At 35.9% G+C, this 13,991-nt stretch overlaps 1 protein-coding gene across 8 annotated transcripts in view; it reads right to left on the reverse strand.

Annotated features, from left to right (window-relative positions):
- Positions 1–13,991, reverse strand: part of ZNF385B (zinc finger protein 385B) — a 163,163-nt gene that overhangs the window by 110,914 nt on the left and 38,258 nt on the right. For 2 of the 8 annotated variants that reach the window (XM_051787302.1, XM_051787308.1), the window contains exon 1: positions 11,725–12,164. The exons of 3 other annotated variants lie outside the window; for them this stretch is intronic. In XM_051787302.1, the coding sequence (XP_051643262.1) occupies positions 11,725–11,749 (25 nt within the window). In that variant the 5' untranslated portion in view covers positions 11,750–12,164. Of the gene's footprint in view, positions 1–11,479; positions 11,549–11,724; positions 12,166–13,991 lie in introns of those variants that run through there. 3 more of the 8 variants (XM_051787301.1, XM_051787313.1, XM_051787317.1) reach the window with 3 other exon arrangements.

The raw sequence follows: 13,991 nt of genomic DNA on the forward strand, positions 1-13,991 counted from the left end.
CAGCAGTTACTAGCAACTTCTGTAACAAAAGGTCCACAAAAATTAAGTTATTTATTAGAAAAATCTTGAACCTTTATACACATTAGTTAACTTTGCAGCTAAAGGAACATAAATCACAGGAAGGCACACCACCTTTTTACTTCGCTATAGAGAAAAATCAATTATAAACTCTGACTCTAAAAGAAAAATCTAAGAGAAAGGCAGAAAATACTACCATGTGATTACATAAAATTTCAACTAAAAGAATGTAAGATGATGTTTCAGAAAAAATAAGTAACTGACCTGAGGTAACAACTTTAGTAGGGGGAAGTAGAGGGAAGGCTTACACAGCAGGGAAAAAAGCAGGGGATTCAGGAGTGACCAGCCTTCCTAGACTTTCAGTGATGTGCTGAACAGAAGAACTCTACTTCTGTTTTAGTTCAAGCATTCCCACTTTAGATACTGCTACAATATAATGTATAATCTTCTTTAATTCAAACCATGCTGTGACTTTCAGTTCTCAAAAAAAAACCCAAAAAACAAATTGCAACATATTTTTTTATTTATTCACAGATAACACTCTCACAGTCCTGAATACAGGTACGCATATGGATCAGGAGTTATCCCAATGCAGAAGTGAGAAGAGCTTAGATAAAGGTCAAGTTTCAAGCAAATTGCAGAAATAAATTCAAAACAGTACTTAAATTCATAGAGCTTTTTCATTTCCACTTCTGTGGAAGAAAGTTTAGCATAAAAAAAAAAAAGCCATACTCTGGCAGCACACTCTTTGCAGTCAGAACACAAGCTTGCAAGGTATTAGAAAGATTAGTATTATGTATTACAGTCACAGGTTTAAGAGCAAGCCTGTTAACAGCACATTTTGTCAAGACAGTTTTGTGCAACTAAAATGTAAGCATTTTACCATAAGTAAAATGCTAAAACAGGAAGGAATTGGTCATCCAACTAAATTAGTATGCTGTGCTTTCCACTCTTTCCACAAACTACAGAAAGAAGTCTTTGTGAATACATGGATGTAGGTGCTGAGGACATGCTCCAAAGGAGTTAAAAACATCCCAAGGATAATAGTCTGAATATAACACTGTATGATATTGTCTCCAAACAATACCAATGAAGTGGAAAAAACACAATAGCTAATGAGCATGCCTGTCAGATACTAGTACGAGCGTACTGAAAAATATATAGACTTGACAAAATTATTTACATGGTTAGATTACAGATATTCTTGCCCCAAAACTTAGGTAAAACTGTAAGGAAACAGCTTGTCAGATAAATCATATAGGCAGTGTCTTTACAAGCTGATTAGGAAATAGAAGATTCTGTATTCCCCATTTTCTAAGTCTTCACTGAAGGTATGCTTTAGATAAATGAAAGTCTTTGAAACTAATCCAAGAAAATTAGGTGACATGATAAGTACACACCATGTAAAGAAAATCAGACTAAAACTGCCAATCAAATCTCTTCATAGGTATTAAGCTAATTTAAGATATTATTTTTTTAAAGAATTGCTAAAATACCTTGAGTGCAAAGTTCACTGCACATCCCAGATGGCACCAAGAAGCAGACAAGTAGCTGCTACATAGCTGCCTTTCAGTATTTAAAGTACAGTTTTAGAAATGGAGGCCAACCTCCACAGAGGAGTAAAACAAGCAGTCCATACCGTAAGCAAGGAATTTGACCTGGAAAACGATTCTCGCTTCACAAGTACTCAGAGAAAATCTTCATCCTGCCAGCTGAAAATAACTGGAGGAGAGGAAAAGACAGCAGAGGTCCAGAAAAATCTTGACAAGTATTGGTATCACACTTCTAACTTGATGCAAAGAAAGAGAGCTTTATGAACTCGGACCTGTCTGAAAGAGTATTTGTTACAGTTTAAGAGTATTTTGTGCAGACTTTAAAAACCAAGACCCAACAGTCCACTATGGAGGAGGCAAAGTTACTGTTCTCATTCATCAGAGAGTCACTGAGGCCACAGATGCATGTTATTAAAAAAGTAACACATAACCTTTTCAAATGTTACACAATCTCTGTTTGTAATTGCACACATAATACAAACCGTGCTGGACTTCAAATCAAGATTCCTTGCCATTTTAAAGTAAGAATACATCTAATAATAGGGGTTCCTTAACAGTAGGGAAGAAAAGGCACCTCCTGGCTCATAATTAGAAAATTCAAATTGGCAGTTAGATGCAGTTCTTAACTGCAAAGGTAAAGGTTTATTTAAACAGTTCAACAGTGTAACAAGTAAATTCATCACATCCTGAAGTCTTTAAATCGAACTTGGATGTGTCTCTAAATAATGTGTTCTAGTTTAATTGCAGCAAACACTGGCATATTTAGTAAAGCAATTTCTTCTACTAAAGGAATTAATGCTTGAGATTATTTTGTCCAGTACTGTAGAAGAGATAAGGCTTGGTGATTCCTTTAGTGCTCAGAGTCTATAAACCCCCGTGGATGCACTGATCCTGCATCTTTATACCATAAGTGTCAGACTAGACCATACATAGCTTACAAATTTGTTGACTTCCAAATTTCTTGGTAACAAGTTTGCTTTGATTAGTGTAACAATAATATTTTTCTCATTATTTTCAGTTAATTGGTAGATGTCCCTTCAGACTTCACATTGCTCTGGCAGCTGATTGCTTCACACCACAACAGTACAGTCATGTTCCACTAGCATTCAGCAACAAGATCAAAGGGAAAAGAAGAAAGGAAGGAAAAAAAAAAGTTTCTACAAGGTTATAGTTCCTCAAAGACTCCTCTACTGTGTGTCTGCACTGTTACTGGTTGTTGTTCTAACAACTATATAACTTCTGAAACCTTGAGTTTGCATAACAATTTCTACTGACCCTAGAACTCTATTAGAGGGAAGCAGTAAAAAACATTTTAATGCAATAGATGGTCTAGAAAATAATATAGTGAGTAAAGGGATTTCAATCTCAGGATAAGTAGCATATTTACAGTAGCACATCAGTTTCTTGCAGTTTATCATCGCTCAGCTGCCTACTAAAAGCTGCTATTTTGACACATTTTAGGATATGTAATTTCTAGCTACATGTTTTTGACTGCTCAAGACAGAGTAAAACCTGCCATTTTTCATCCAGATTCCATGCACACTCCTTGTCTTTTACATCCAGTCTTTCTCAGCTCCTAATGTTTTTCCAGCAGTATGCATTTGCTACAGAGGGATCACTGTTGATCAAACAAGGCACATGCTCTGTCAGAGGGGCTGGATCAGCTCCCTCTGCACGGGGCACAGCTGTCGGTTCTGGGAATGATAACCCTGTGTACGGGATGGATGAGACTGAGCAGTTGAACAGACTGCTAATCTGCAACCAGCAGAAACAACACAGTCCTGCTCTCCGCTCTGTAGATACTCAATTAATGAATGACAATTTCTGTGATTAGGATTCTTATCTTGGTTATTTAAAGCAGTTAAAATAATTTTGATTCACTGCATCAACCTCGCAAAGGGATGACTTGAAGCAGCCAGGGTAGTGTGTTCACAATCTGTCAAAGCAACACCAGGCTTTCAAATGAGGAAAGCAGTATAAAGTAGAAATACTTTAAAAGTATAGATAGCCTTATTTACCCAATTCACCCACTGATTTCAAGTCTGGATAATCATAACAAGTATTTCTGAAGTAAAACTGTAAAAAGATAAAAAGATAATTGTATTTAGTCTAAGACAGAAAGTATGTGTCTGTCATTCCGTCACCTCCCAAGAATTTAAGCAAAAAATAAGCATGTTATGATTGCAAACATATCTTGTCTTGGCCAGGCTGGATGTCCACTACAATAGTATGCAGACAAGATCATTGTCCACTAAAACCTGCTCTTTCCTCTTGGTATTGGAGTCTTGACATAAAATGCTATTGAAATCTGTAATTTCAGTTTCAAACAGGTCTTTAAATTTCAGTGATGCTTGGTATTCAAGGTATTCAATAAATTAACAGTCCTTCAAATGTATTTCTTGTACAAACAAGGCCACCACTCAAAGAAACCTACATTAGTAATTAAAGAACTAACAAAGCATCTCTTCAAAGTGGCTTCAGTAAAGGTGGTTGGAACCTTTACTTGAAACAATAATGAAAAATCAAATAATCTGACAAAAGTATTATTTATAAATCTACTTTTAGCCTTTTGGTTTTTTATTTAATAACATGCCTGTTATACATAGAATGGACTTCTGATGAAAAAATTTACTTTGGTATATTAAATTGTTTCTAAACACAGATAAAAAGACAGTATACCATATTTATTCAAATAGCAGTCTCTTGTTAATATTTAAAAAATTAACATTTGTACATTTCTTCAGAATTGTACACTTCCTCAATTTTTCTCCACAAAGCTTCTTAGATTTCAAAAAATTTTTTAAATTAAAAGCAGAACAGAACCTCTGAAATACACCACAGAATTCATGCTGCCTAATCATTTGCCTCTTCAGTTGTGATCAATTCTAGTTTACAAGTACAGCTGATGGGGGGTAAAACCCTATGATGCTTCAGCATCCCCCACCTTCTGGGGCACAGTACTGCTCCACTGCACACCTCTCATTAGCTTCATGTTCAGCAGACAGGAAAACAAGGGAATTGATCAAAATAGCAGCCAGAAAGTGAAAATTAGAACAAAAAATTATCAAAATCCAGTGCACATCTCCTCAATTTTTTTAGGCCTATCCCCCAAAAATATGTGTTACTTTTAGTCTTGATTTAACACAACTGTTTTTAGGATGGAATTTTCAGTGGCCAGAAATTGTATTTGCTTCTGCTCAAATTCAAACTCCTACTGATGAACAATACCCAATCTGCGAATACCTACACAAATCTTTTACCTCAGGTGCATGATTAATCATCACTAAAGTCTAAGATAAAGCACTCGTGAGGGTAGCTGGCCCTTGAAAAGTCTGGAACACCCTGACTCCAGCCATGTCACTGTTTCATTTCATGCATCAGGATGCAACAATGCCTTCTGCTCTCACAAATTCTTTCCTCTTATTTTAATTTAATTCTTGAGTTAATTGGTACACCATTTTTAAGCACCAAACCAAATCTCTCCCTCTTCACCACCAAGCCTATTAACATCTTTCCAACAAGTGAGCACGTGCATGAAAGAGCAGGGGGAGTAGCCATATGTTTAAGTTGCAGAGCACCTTCAGAGCATGGAAATCCCCAGGAGCTTTTATCCATTACTGCACTATCTCATTCTTGTGCCATTTCTCAGAAGACTCCTTTAAACCTGGGCTTGATCAGTGAATAAATATCACGTTGTGAACAACATGAGTCTTGCATAAAAGCTGGTCAAACTATCTGACAGATGTTTACAAATCAAGGATCTGTTTTATAAATTTTAAATTATATAGCCTTGCTTAGGAAATCACATATGAAATCACATCAATTCAAAGATTTGTTCATAATTGCTGAATAGTTGGATATACATTCCAGACTAATCTTTCAATAAATGATACTTTTCTCATGTTTACTAATTCTTTGCTAGTGGGTATTCGGGTATACTTATAGGCAACAGCCTGTTCCTGTCTCTAATGAAATGATTAACAAAACAACATGAAACACTTTAAATACCAAAAACTGACTATTTGCAACAAAAATCTCTTAAAATTTGAGAATTTATACAGTATTTAAGTAAATAGTTTTGTCACCCAAATAATCATGGGTATTTTCTTGCAAGGCATGTATCAGTTACAAATTTAATGAATTAGTTGTTGATAAATTATTACTTTATTTATTTGGATTTTAAGCTTCATTGATTTTCCAGTTTCTTCTCAACTACAGAATATCAACAGCATAGATACCGTGCAGTAAAATTAACATCCAGAGTAGAAGTCTAGTACACAATTATCAGAACAACGTCAACTTAAATATTTTTTTTGCAAAGGTAATCTGAAGTAATTTGTAAAACAAAGCTGTTTGGTTTGAGGAAGGATGAAAGAAAAAAAAATTTCCCCTTGAAGGACAAATACTCATTAGAGAGGATGAAGTATTAAAATGAGCAAGTGTTTGCAACTGACAAACAAAATAAAAGCACAACAATATTTGTACTTGTTTCTGCAAGATTTGTCCTTGTTTCTGTCAGTAGTTACCAAGAACAAATCTGGTACTACACCACTTTCATATAAGCATTCTTTATAATCATGTTTCAAAAAAAAAAACCTCAGGATGTTTTCACAAAAAATTAATCCCCAGCAAGTAATATTCTGGTGTTCCAGCTTTGAATCTTCTGAAAGTCTCTGCCCTGCTCAGCAGCCAAAGTGACTGAAAAGCTTAAATCTTATTTTCAAAAATAACCTGGGTTCACAGGTGCCAAGTGCTGTTTATGTTTGCTTAAAAAGCGGTTGTTACAATGATTACTTAATAGATTGATTTTTACTATTCAACCTTACTAGAGGTGCATCAGGCTTAAATGGTACCACTAACAGAGCTGGCCACAATACACTAATTGCAATTCCTAACAATAATCTTCAGTTCTTTCCAACTAGTCTGCTTTTTCTTGATGAAGTGATTTCTGTGACTCTTTATCCAGATGTGCCACTCTAAAGCCTATAAATCTTCTTCACCTCTTTATTTTCTGTATGTTCCATTTAAGTTTGGTCAGCTGATAAAAAAAAGCTTCTCTTTCTGCTCACATTTAAATGCTCAGTCACAAAACATTTCAGGATGTCATCATTGCAAATACCCCGGTTTGAGCAAGAGGGGATGCAAATATGTGAAAATTTTTAATCCAGTTTGAGAAGAAAGACAGACAATTTTAAGAACTTCCCACATGGATTTCTTACCTCCCCTTCCTATCTCCACCCCCTACTCTGAAATATCCTGAAGAAAGAAAATAGAGGCCCCTGGGTGGAAGTTACAAACTTCCAGGAGCTATGTTCTGACTTCTGCCTTTACAGAATGCTTGAAGCAAGTAAAAGTGAAACCTGCACACCAGAGACCTGCTCTGTCTTTTCCTCTAGCTCAGCAAAGGTATAAACAGTACCAATGTGAACAGCTAACAAAACCAAAAACTCCAAAACTGAACATAACCACAATAACCTCGGAAGTCCCTTGACATGGAAATATCCTTTAAGCACCCTGACATAGGTGATCTGAACACAGGTTTTATACACCATCCAGAGCAACCACAATAAACTAACAAATGGTGTCACCAAATCCATCATGCCAGAAATTCCTGCCCAAAGTCTGACAGTTTCACAAGTTCCCTACTGGGAAAAGTTTTGTCCACTGAGCTTTCATATCCTTTCCCTAAGTTAGCTCCTATAACACACTATATGAATTTTAAAATCTGTCCCTAAAGAAGCTGTATTTCTCTATTCACAGAGTATTAAAAAGACTTCGTCTCATCCCAAGATCTGTATTGCCCAATCACAGGCAAAAGAAATTTTTAGTGTAGGTCTTGAACCTATGCAAGGCCAAGGAATTTAGCCTTTCATCTGCCCAGGCTGTTGGTGTCAACACAAAAGCACTCTCCTTACACCTGCAGAGATGAAAAAGTACACAGGTTTCCTCACTTCCAAATAAAAAATAATTTAAAAAAAAATCCTTACAGGAACAAAAAGCGTATGTGAAATAGGAAAGTTAGTTAATTTTCCCTTCAAAGTCATGTTATGAGCACTGCTCAGAATCCAACAGAACAGAAAGCATATTTAAAAAAAAGGATATAATTTCTTGACTGAACATTCTGGGTGAGACCTCCAGAACACCTCTGCCTCTTTAACATAGAGACAGGGAAAAGCTTCAGCAATAGGACTTCCACAGTGAAATACAGTTCTCAGTGTACTCAGCTTCTCTGGCAGGATTCATCAGTGACCTTCACTAAAAAAAAAAAAGCAAATTCAAGATTTCCACAAAGACCTTGGCTAGACTTGGATCTGAAAGTCAAGTGATCAACATGGAATTGCTCACAAACTACCACTTCCCCAGTACTTTTTTTTCCATTTAGCTTACAGTGTCCTCTTCTCCTTCAGAATCTCCTTGTAAAGTAACCTTGGTAGTAGGGAGGCTGCTGCCCCCAAACACTCTCAAAGTGCAAAAGATCACCATACATTAACACTGATGTCTTCTAAATGATGCCTTAAGGTCTATCTGGTTTTTTTATTTTTCTAATTTTTATAAGCTTTATAAGTAGTTATATAGTAGAAGTAGATTTAGAAGCAGCAGCATTTCATTCCTTTACCCTTACCACAGAAACTCTCCAACACTATTACCCCATTCTATGCTCCTCATATCAATTCTACTCCTGAATTCCAGTAGAAATGTTTAGTGTATTTAAGATAGGCCTATTCTGTTTAGAGAACACTTGTACCTTGGCCTAAACTGCAGAGTACAGTCAAACTCTGGGTAACTGTGTGCCCCCTGTACCCTGAAGAAGATGAAGATTGATGGAGAGAGGGTCTCAGAGACCCCAGCCCCAATTCCCAAGGGGTGTGACCGAGGGTGGATCAGGGCAAAAGCCATGCGGTGGAAACATCTGGGATTGGACAATATTATAAATTGTAACATCTGTACAGAGGGACTTGTGCCCACATCTTAGAATCTTATGTCCAGGCACAAATTAAAACCCTTTCCTTATATCACCATTCCTATTCAGGGAGTTTTTTTCTCCCTGAATTTTCTTTTAGGTATCAAAAGGAGAAGAAATTAAAATTATGGTGCCATGTGAAAACTGACAATTTGATACAGAAATGGCTATAGAATGGATACAGAAAGAGTAAAGTTCCATACCAGGAAGTGAAGTAGTTTTGTCCAGCATAACAAGCACACCAGATCTTGCCTCTCACTTTAACTGCCAATATGAAATGGCAGGAGAGAAAATACGCAGCAAGAAAGACTTGGAAGAGGATGCAAGATCTTTGAAGCTGAAAGCACCTTGCAAACAACATCATCTTGGAACAAAGAACTAACCAGATTGAAATGTGACAATCACAATTCATAGAGACAAAAAGCATGCATAAAAAGAATCCCCAAAAGAATAAAAGGACAAAGAAAGGCATTCCAGCTCAAGTACTTAGAGAAATAAAACATGTTTTATATGTCATGGTAGTGACATGTCACACATTGTTTTCCAAATGTTCATAACAGTATTTTTGGCCCGGTAGCCTTTAAACACACACTGAAGAACAGCAAGAAAATTTATTCAAAGGTCCTAAAATGACAGCAATATACTTTTTTAGAGTTGTCAGTCTGCATCTATTGTGTGACTACAGGAGGATCCAAACCATATGGCTTCAAAAAAGGAGCTTTGTTGGTGATATTCTGCTGCACCTTCCAAGCACGTGTGACAAAAGGCAGTAGTCTCCATAGCTTCTACTTCTCTTTCTCCTCCATGATGATGCAATAATGAAAGACTGATACACCAGCTTACGTTTGCTTCTTAAGTAAAATTCTGGAAGCTATGACCTGCAGCTTCTTCTTTTCCCAGGAAGGCATATCTGTAGCTGATCAGGATCTCTCCTCAGCACTTAACAGAAGAAACATCACCAGATCTAGAGTCCACTACATTTTCCACACAAAATGCCATGTCAAATTTTGCCCCTTGCAGACACATCTGAGCAAGGAAGTAGATCATTAGAAGTGGTTATTACAGGATCAAGTCAGGATTGTGATGTTCTAGATTAAAAGCAAAGCAATTTTAAATTGCCTACTATATGAGAGAGATTAAGGTAGGCCGGACAAAGTAACCCAAGAGAAGCCTAATAGTAAACAATCTTTCATTAAACGTAGCTGCTAGTGAGGAAGCAGTCAGAAATCTGGCAGAGTTAAAAAAATAATGAAGTTCTTCCAAGAACAAAACACAGGTAAGAAAGTTGGCTTATCAGTTTAAGAGTTATATGTATTAAAGACCATTTTACAAAGTTACTTACAAATAATAACAGATTTTAAGAAAGAGCAAAGTTTGCAATGTATTCTAAAGTTGCTATCTAAAAATTATCTCTCCTGAATGTTTAGGGTGGTTCATGTACATTTTTCAAGTGTATTTTATCCTTGATCAGTAAATAAGCACATAGAGCAAATTCGCATCAAGAGAGAGCAACTTTCCATGTCATAACCTCCCCTCCAAACTCATGAAGTGTAAAAAAGTGACAATGATTTTAATAATTTTATGTGATAAATGACAAATGTTATCTGAAAGACTACAACAAACTAACTCCAAAATGGTATCAGAAATGTCAGTAGTTAGCTCATTGGGGAGAACTTTATTAGCATCTCCTTAGGATACCCACGACAAACTGCATTTTTGTTGGGATTTTTTGGGAGCGGGGAGGTGTTGTTTTGGATTTTGTTTGTTTGTCTTTATCTCCAAAGAACACCTTAGTAGAAGCTATCAGCTTTGACAGAACACCAAAATTCTGGCACTGAACCATAAATTGACCATTACCATAAAAAGAACTGCTAAACGAGAAGCTATGTGCTCAGTATAAAACTAATTTCATGCTTTCAAAAGCACACAGTGGCTTCTAGCAAGATAGTGGCCCTGGGACTTGCAAAGACAGATTGGCTAATACAAATGGTGTGTGCTCCTGATGCAGTCTGCTTAGCCAAGCTTTACATGTACTGGCAGTAAATGGAAATTCTCGAATCTTCTGTCAAACAAATACACACTTATCTATAACTTTGGAGCTGAAAGCTATAAAACAGCTGCCTCATAAATATATTTAGCAGGAAAAAGCATGAGCTGTCCTAGTTCCTCATAAAAAAACCCCAAAAAAATGCACAGCAGTCTTTACATAGTAAGCACAGACATTTCTACAGCAAGAAAGAAAAACATTTAAATAATATTTTTCAACATTTTTCCCTGTTTTATTTAAAAAAAAATTACTGTCAGCATACGCAAATATAATCATAGCAGGTCTCACCTCACAAACTAAACATATTAGCAGAACAGCAATGCTTAATAAGTAACTCAGCTGAACTAATTTTTTGTGTTCTGCTATAGGTGAAATTCTCAATAAAAAAAAACTTTTTTTAAACACATAGGTACAAAGTCTGTTTAGTTTACGATAATGCTTCTTTCAAGCTTAAAGATTTACTACTAGAACTTCATGGACTACCTTTAACACACTATCTGTTCCCTTAAATAAAACTTGCTGCACTAAATCTCAAATTTAACTGGTTAGGGAGAAGCGACACTAATTTTATACCCCTCTCAAAGCAAGCTGTCAGTGCAAATGAATTACTGGAAGCTATCCTGGGCATGACAGGTCATAACTTTTAATATTAACAATGACAGACACATCTAAGACGTCAAATCCAGCATACAATTTATTTCATTCTGTACTTAGTTTATCTGGAGAATCCGACAGCTCTTGTGTTTCACACATCATTACTACACTTTGAGAATTAACAAGCCAGAATGCAAGTTATGGTAAGAGATATTTAGTCACACTGCTAATAAGCTTCTTTTTACAACAATAACACAGCATCACTGACATTCAAAAAAAATTTAAAATGCATAGGAAGTCACCTACTGGAAAGATGCCCTCTGCAAACAGCAAGCAAGGAAAGGGAGCTTGCCACATATTTAGTTACTTTTAATACTGAAATAAGAAGAAAAGAAAAAGATGCATTATATGCATTGCCATTTTTGTTACCCTTTCCACTGGAATAACTAAAACAGAAATGACATGCACACAGAAATAATGCCAAACATGTAACACTTAATGTCGTAGCACAAAGCAATTCAGTGAAGTTTAATAATAAAAAAGAGACTCACCTCTACTGGGAAGTCCACTCCACATTATGGCAATACTATTTATGCAGGTTAAACAGCAACCAAGTTACATAAACAAAACTTCCAATATGTGACCAATATGATCTACGGTGCTACAGAGTCTTGGCTCCAGCCCTGATCATCTGTGTGACAGTACACTGTTATACCAGTGCAGCCTCAAACCTTCCCAGATGCCGGCTTATTGCATTGCTCATTGAAAATCCTTCACACGCTGGCAACATTTTAGGGAAGGACAAGCACGCTCTGAGTCATTTGTAAAGAAAGCAAAGCAATTTCAGTTCTGTATCTTCATGCGTACCGAAACACAGAGCTCTGTCAAAGTAGAAGTCTGCGTGAATTTATGCTGAGAATCAGGCAACCCAAGCCGTCATTATCAATGCATGGAATCAGCTACAGTGATCAAATTCAAACAAACCACAAAAAAATAAAAGAATATGATTATGAAAGGCTCTACAGATTCAGCTCCAAACCACACAGAATGAGGAATCATCTATCTAGACTGTGTAAATGTTAAAAATAGCTCTGTCTTTCCTACAATGAGCACAAGACAGAGGAGAATCAGCAGCCTGTATTGTGATGAGGTTCGTGATTAGGAAAAAAAAATTCAGCAGTAAAAATTAATTACTTCTTACAGCTTTTTAAAATAAGATTAATTCACAGTTATGCAAATGAACAAATAAGTACTTTTTAACCACATAACAGACAAACTCTATTCTACATTAAAAAACAGGATATCTATTAAAAAGAAGAATAAATATTTGGATGAAAAAATTCTGAATACTGACCCAGCTAAGACCTGTATGGTCTATCAGATTAAGTACCTGCACAAAAAAACCCCCAACAAACAAACAAACAAAATCAACAACAACAAAAAAAATCAAAACAAAAAAAAAAAAAACAAACACTAAAAGCATGTCATTACATGAAGAAATGCCTTTGTCTTTAAAAAAAGAACAGTAATTTTTTATTACTTAGTATGAAAAATGTCCATGGCTTATTAAATTCATGCTCTTCCTACTCCCACATAGACTTCTCACTGTGTAAATCTTTTTGTCTTTTCAGGTACTTCATAGGCTTTCTTTCCCAAGAAAAGGTAAGAGGACACATGTCACTGTGCATACTCACACAGAGAGACACGTAGCAGAAGAATCAGATGTAATCATAACTAGGTTTAGTTTTTTAAAGAAATGGAAAAACACGGGAGTTTTTTATTATAATACCTGTACAGTTATCCAAATATACTGCTGTGTCATGAGACAACTATGAAAGAAATTTTGACAGGATCTGATCCCAGATGGGGAAACTCACCATACAGAGACAGTATCAGTTTTTCCTTTTGTGAGATAAAAATAATAAACAAATCTGACTTTATTATTTTAATTTTTCTGTAGTTTTAACATAGAAATTATGGTTACAAATGCACATGAATAAAAGTCTGCATTTATAGATCCATTTTCATCTCAGCTGTCTATCTACACCCATAAACTGTGGATCACATCCTTCCATGAGACAGTGAAGAAATCCTTGCAGTAACATGAACTCAACTGATTTAAGAAGCTCTCCAGGTCATTTCTCAAACTGTTTAAATGACAAGGGAGATGCTCCAACTGGAGCAGAAGTTGCATCATTACCACTCCTGCAGCCATTCTCAGCTTGAAACCATGGCTGGTGAACAGCTGTATTTTTGGTCCTAAACTCTAGAACATCTGATTATCTGATGTCTTAAATGTGGGTTCTTTACCACAGCATAACTGCCCTTAAAGTGAGATTAAACTCTCCAGGAAGGAATTTTGCTACAAGAATATATTTATGCAAAGTAGTGGCAAAGAATGCCAACTGTATTAGCCAATTTTATTTTGAAATCCTTTCACACTTCACCCAAAGCACCACCCTCATAAACAACTTTTTTTCCATACTAGTTATATACTGTTTGTTTGCTTACAAATGTCATTCATGTGCTCTCCACCAAGTGGAGGCTACAAATGAATAATTGGTTTGATAGTCTTTACCAAATTCAAAAAAGTTAGGGTTTTCTATTTGCCATTAGGGACTTTTTGAATGTTTTGTTCTAATGCAACTTACCAATTACTTAAAAACAACCAACCTCAGTGAAACTGTAATTTTCCCATCTTTTTTCCTGAAGACTACCAGTGAGTGCACATATCATCTACTTACTATTTTTATTAATTTTACCATTACTTTCTCAGTGCAGCTACTCAAATGCAGAACCAAGTATTATGGATACAGTG

Source organism: Manacus candei, unplaced genomic scaffold (assembly GCF_025592945.1).
Source record: "Manacus candei isolate 608988 ecotype Guabito, Panama unplaced genomic scaffold, ASM2559294v1 h1tg000023l, whole genome shotgun sequence".
Classification (NCBI taxonomy): Eukaryota; Metazoa; Chordata; class Aves; order Passeriformes; family Pipridae; genus Manacus; species Manacus candei.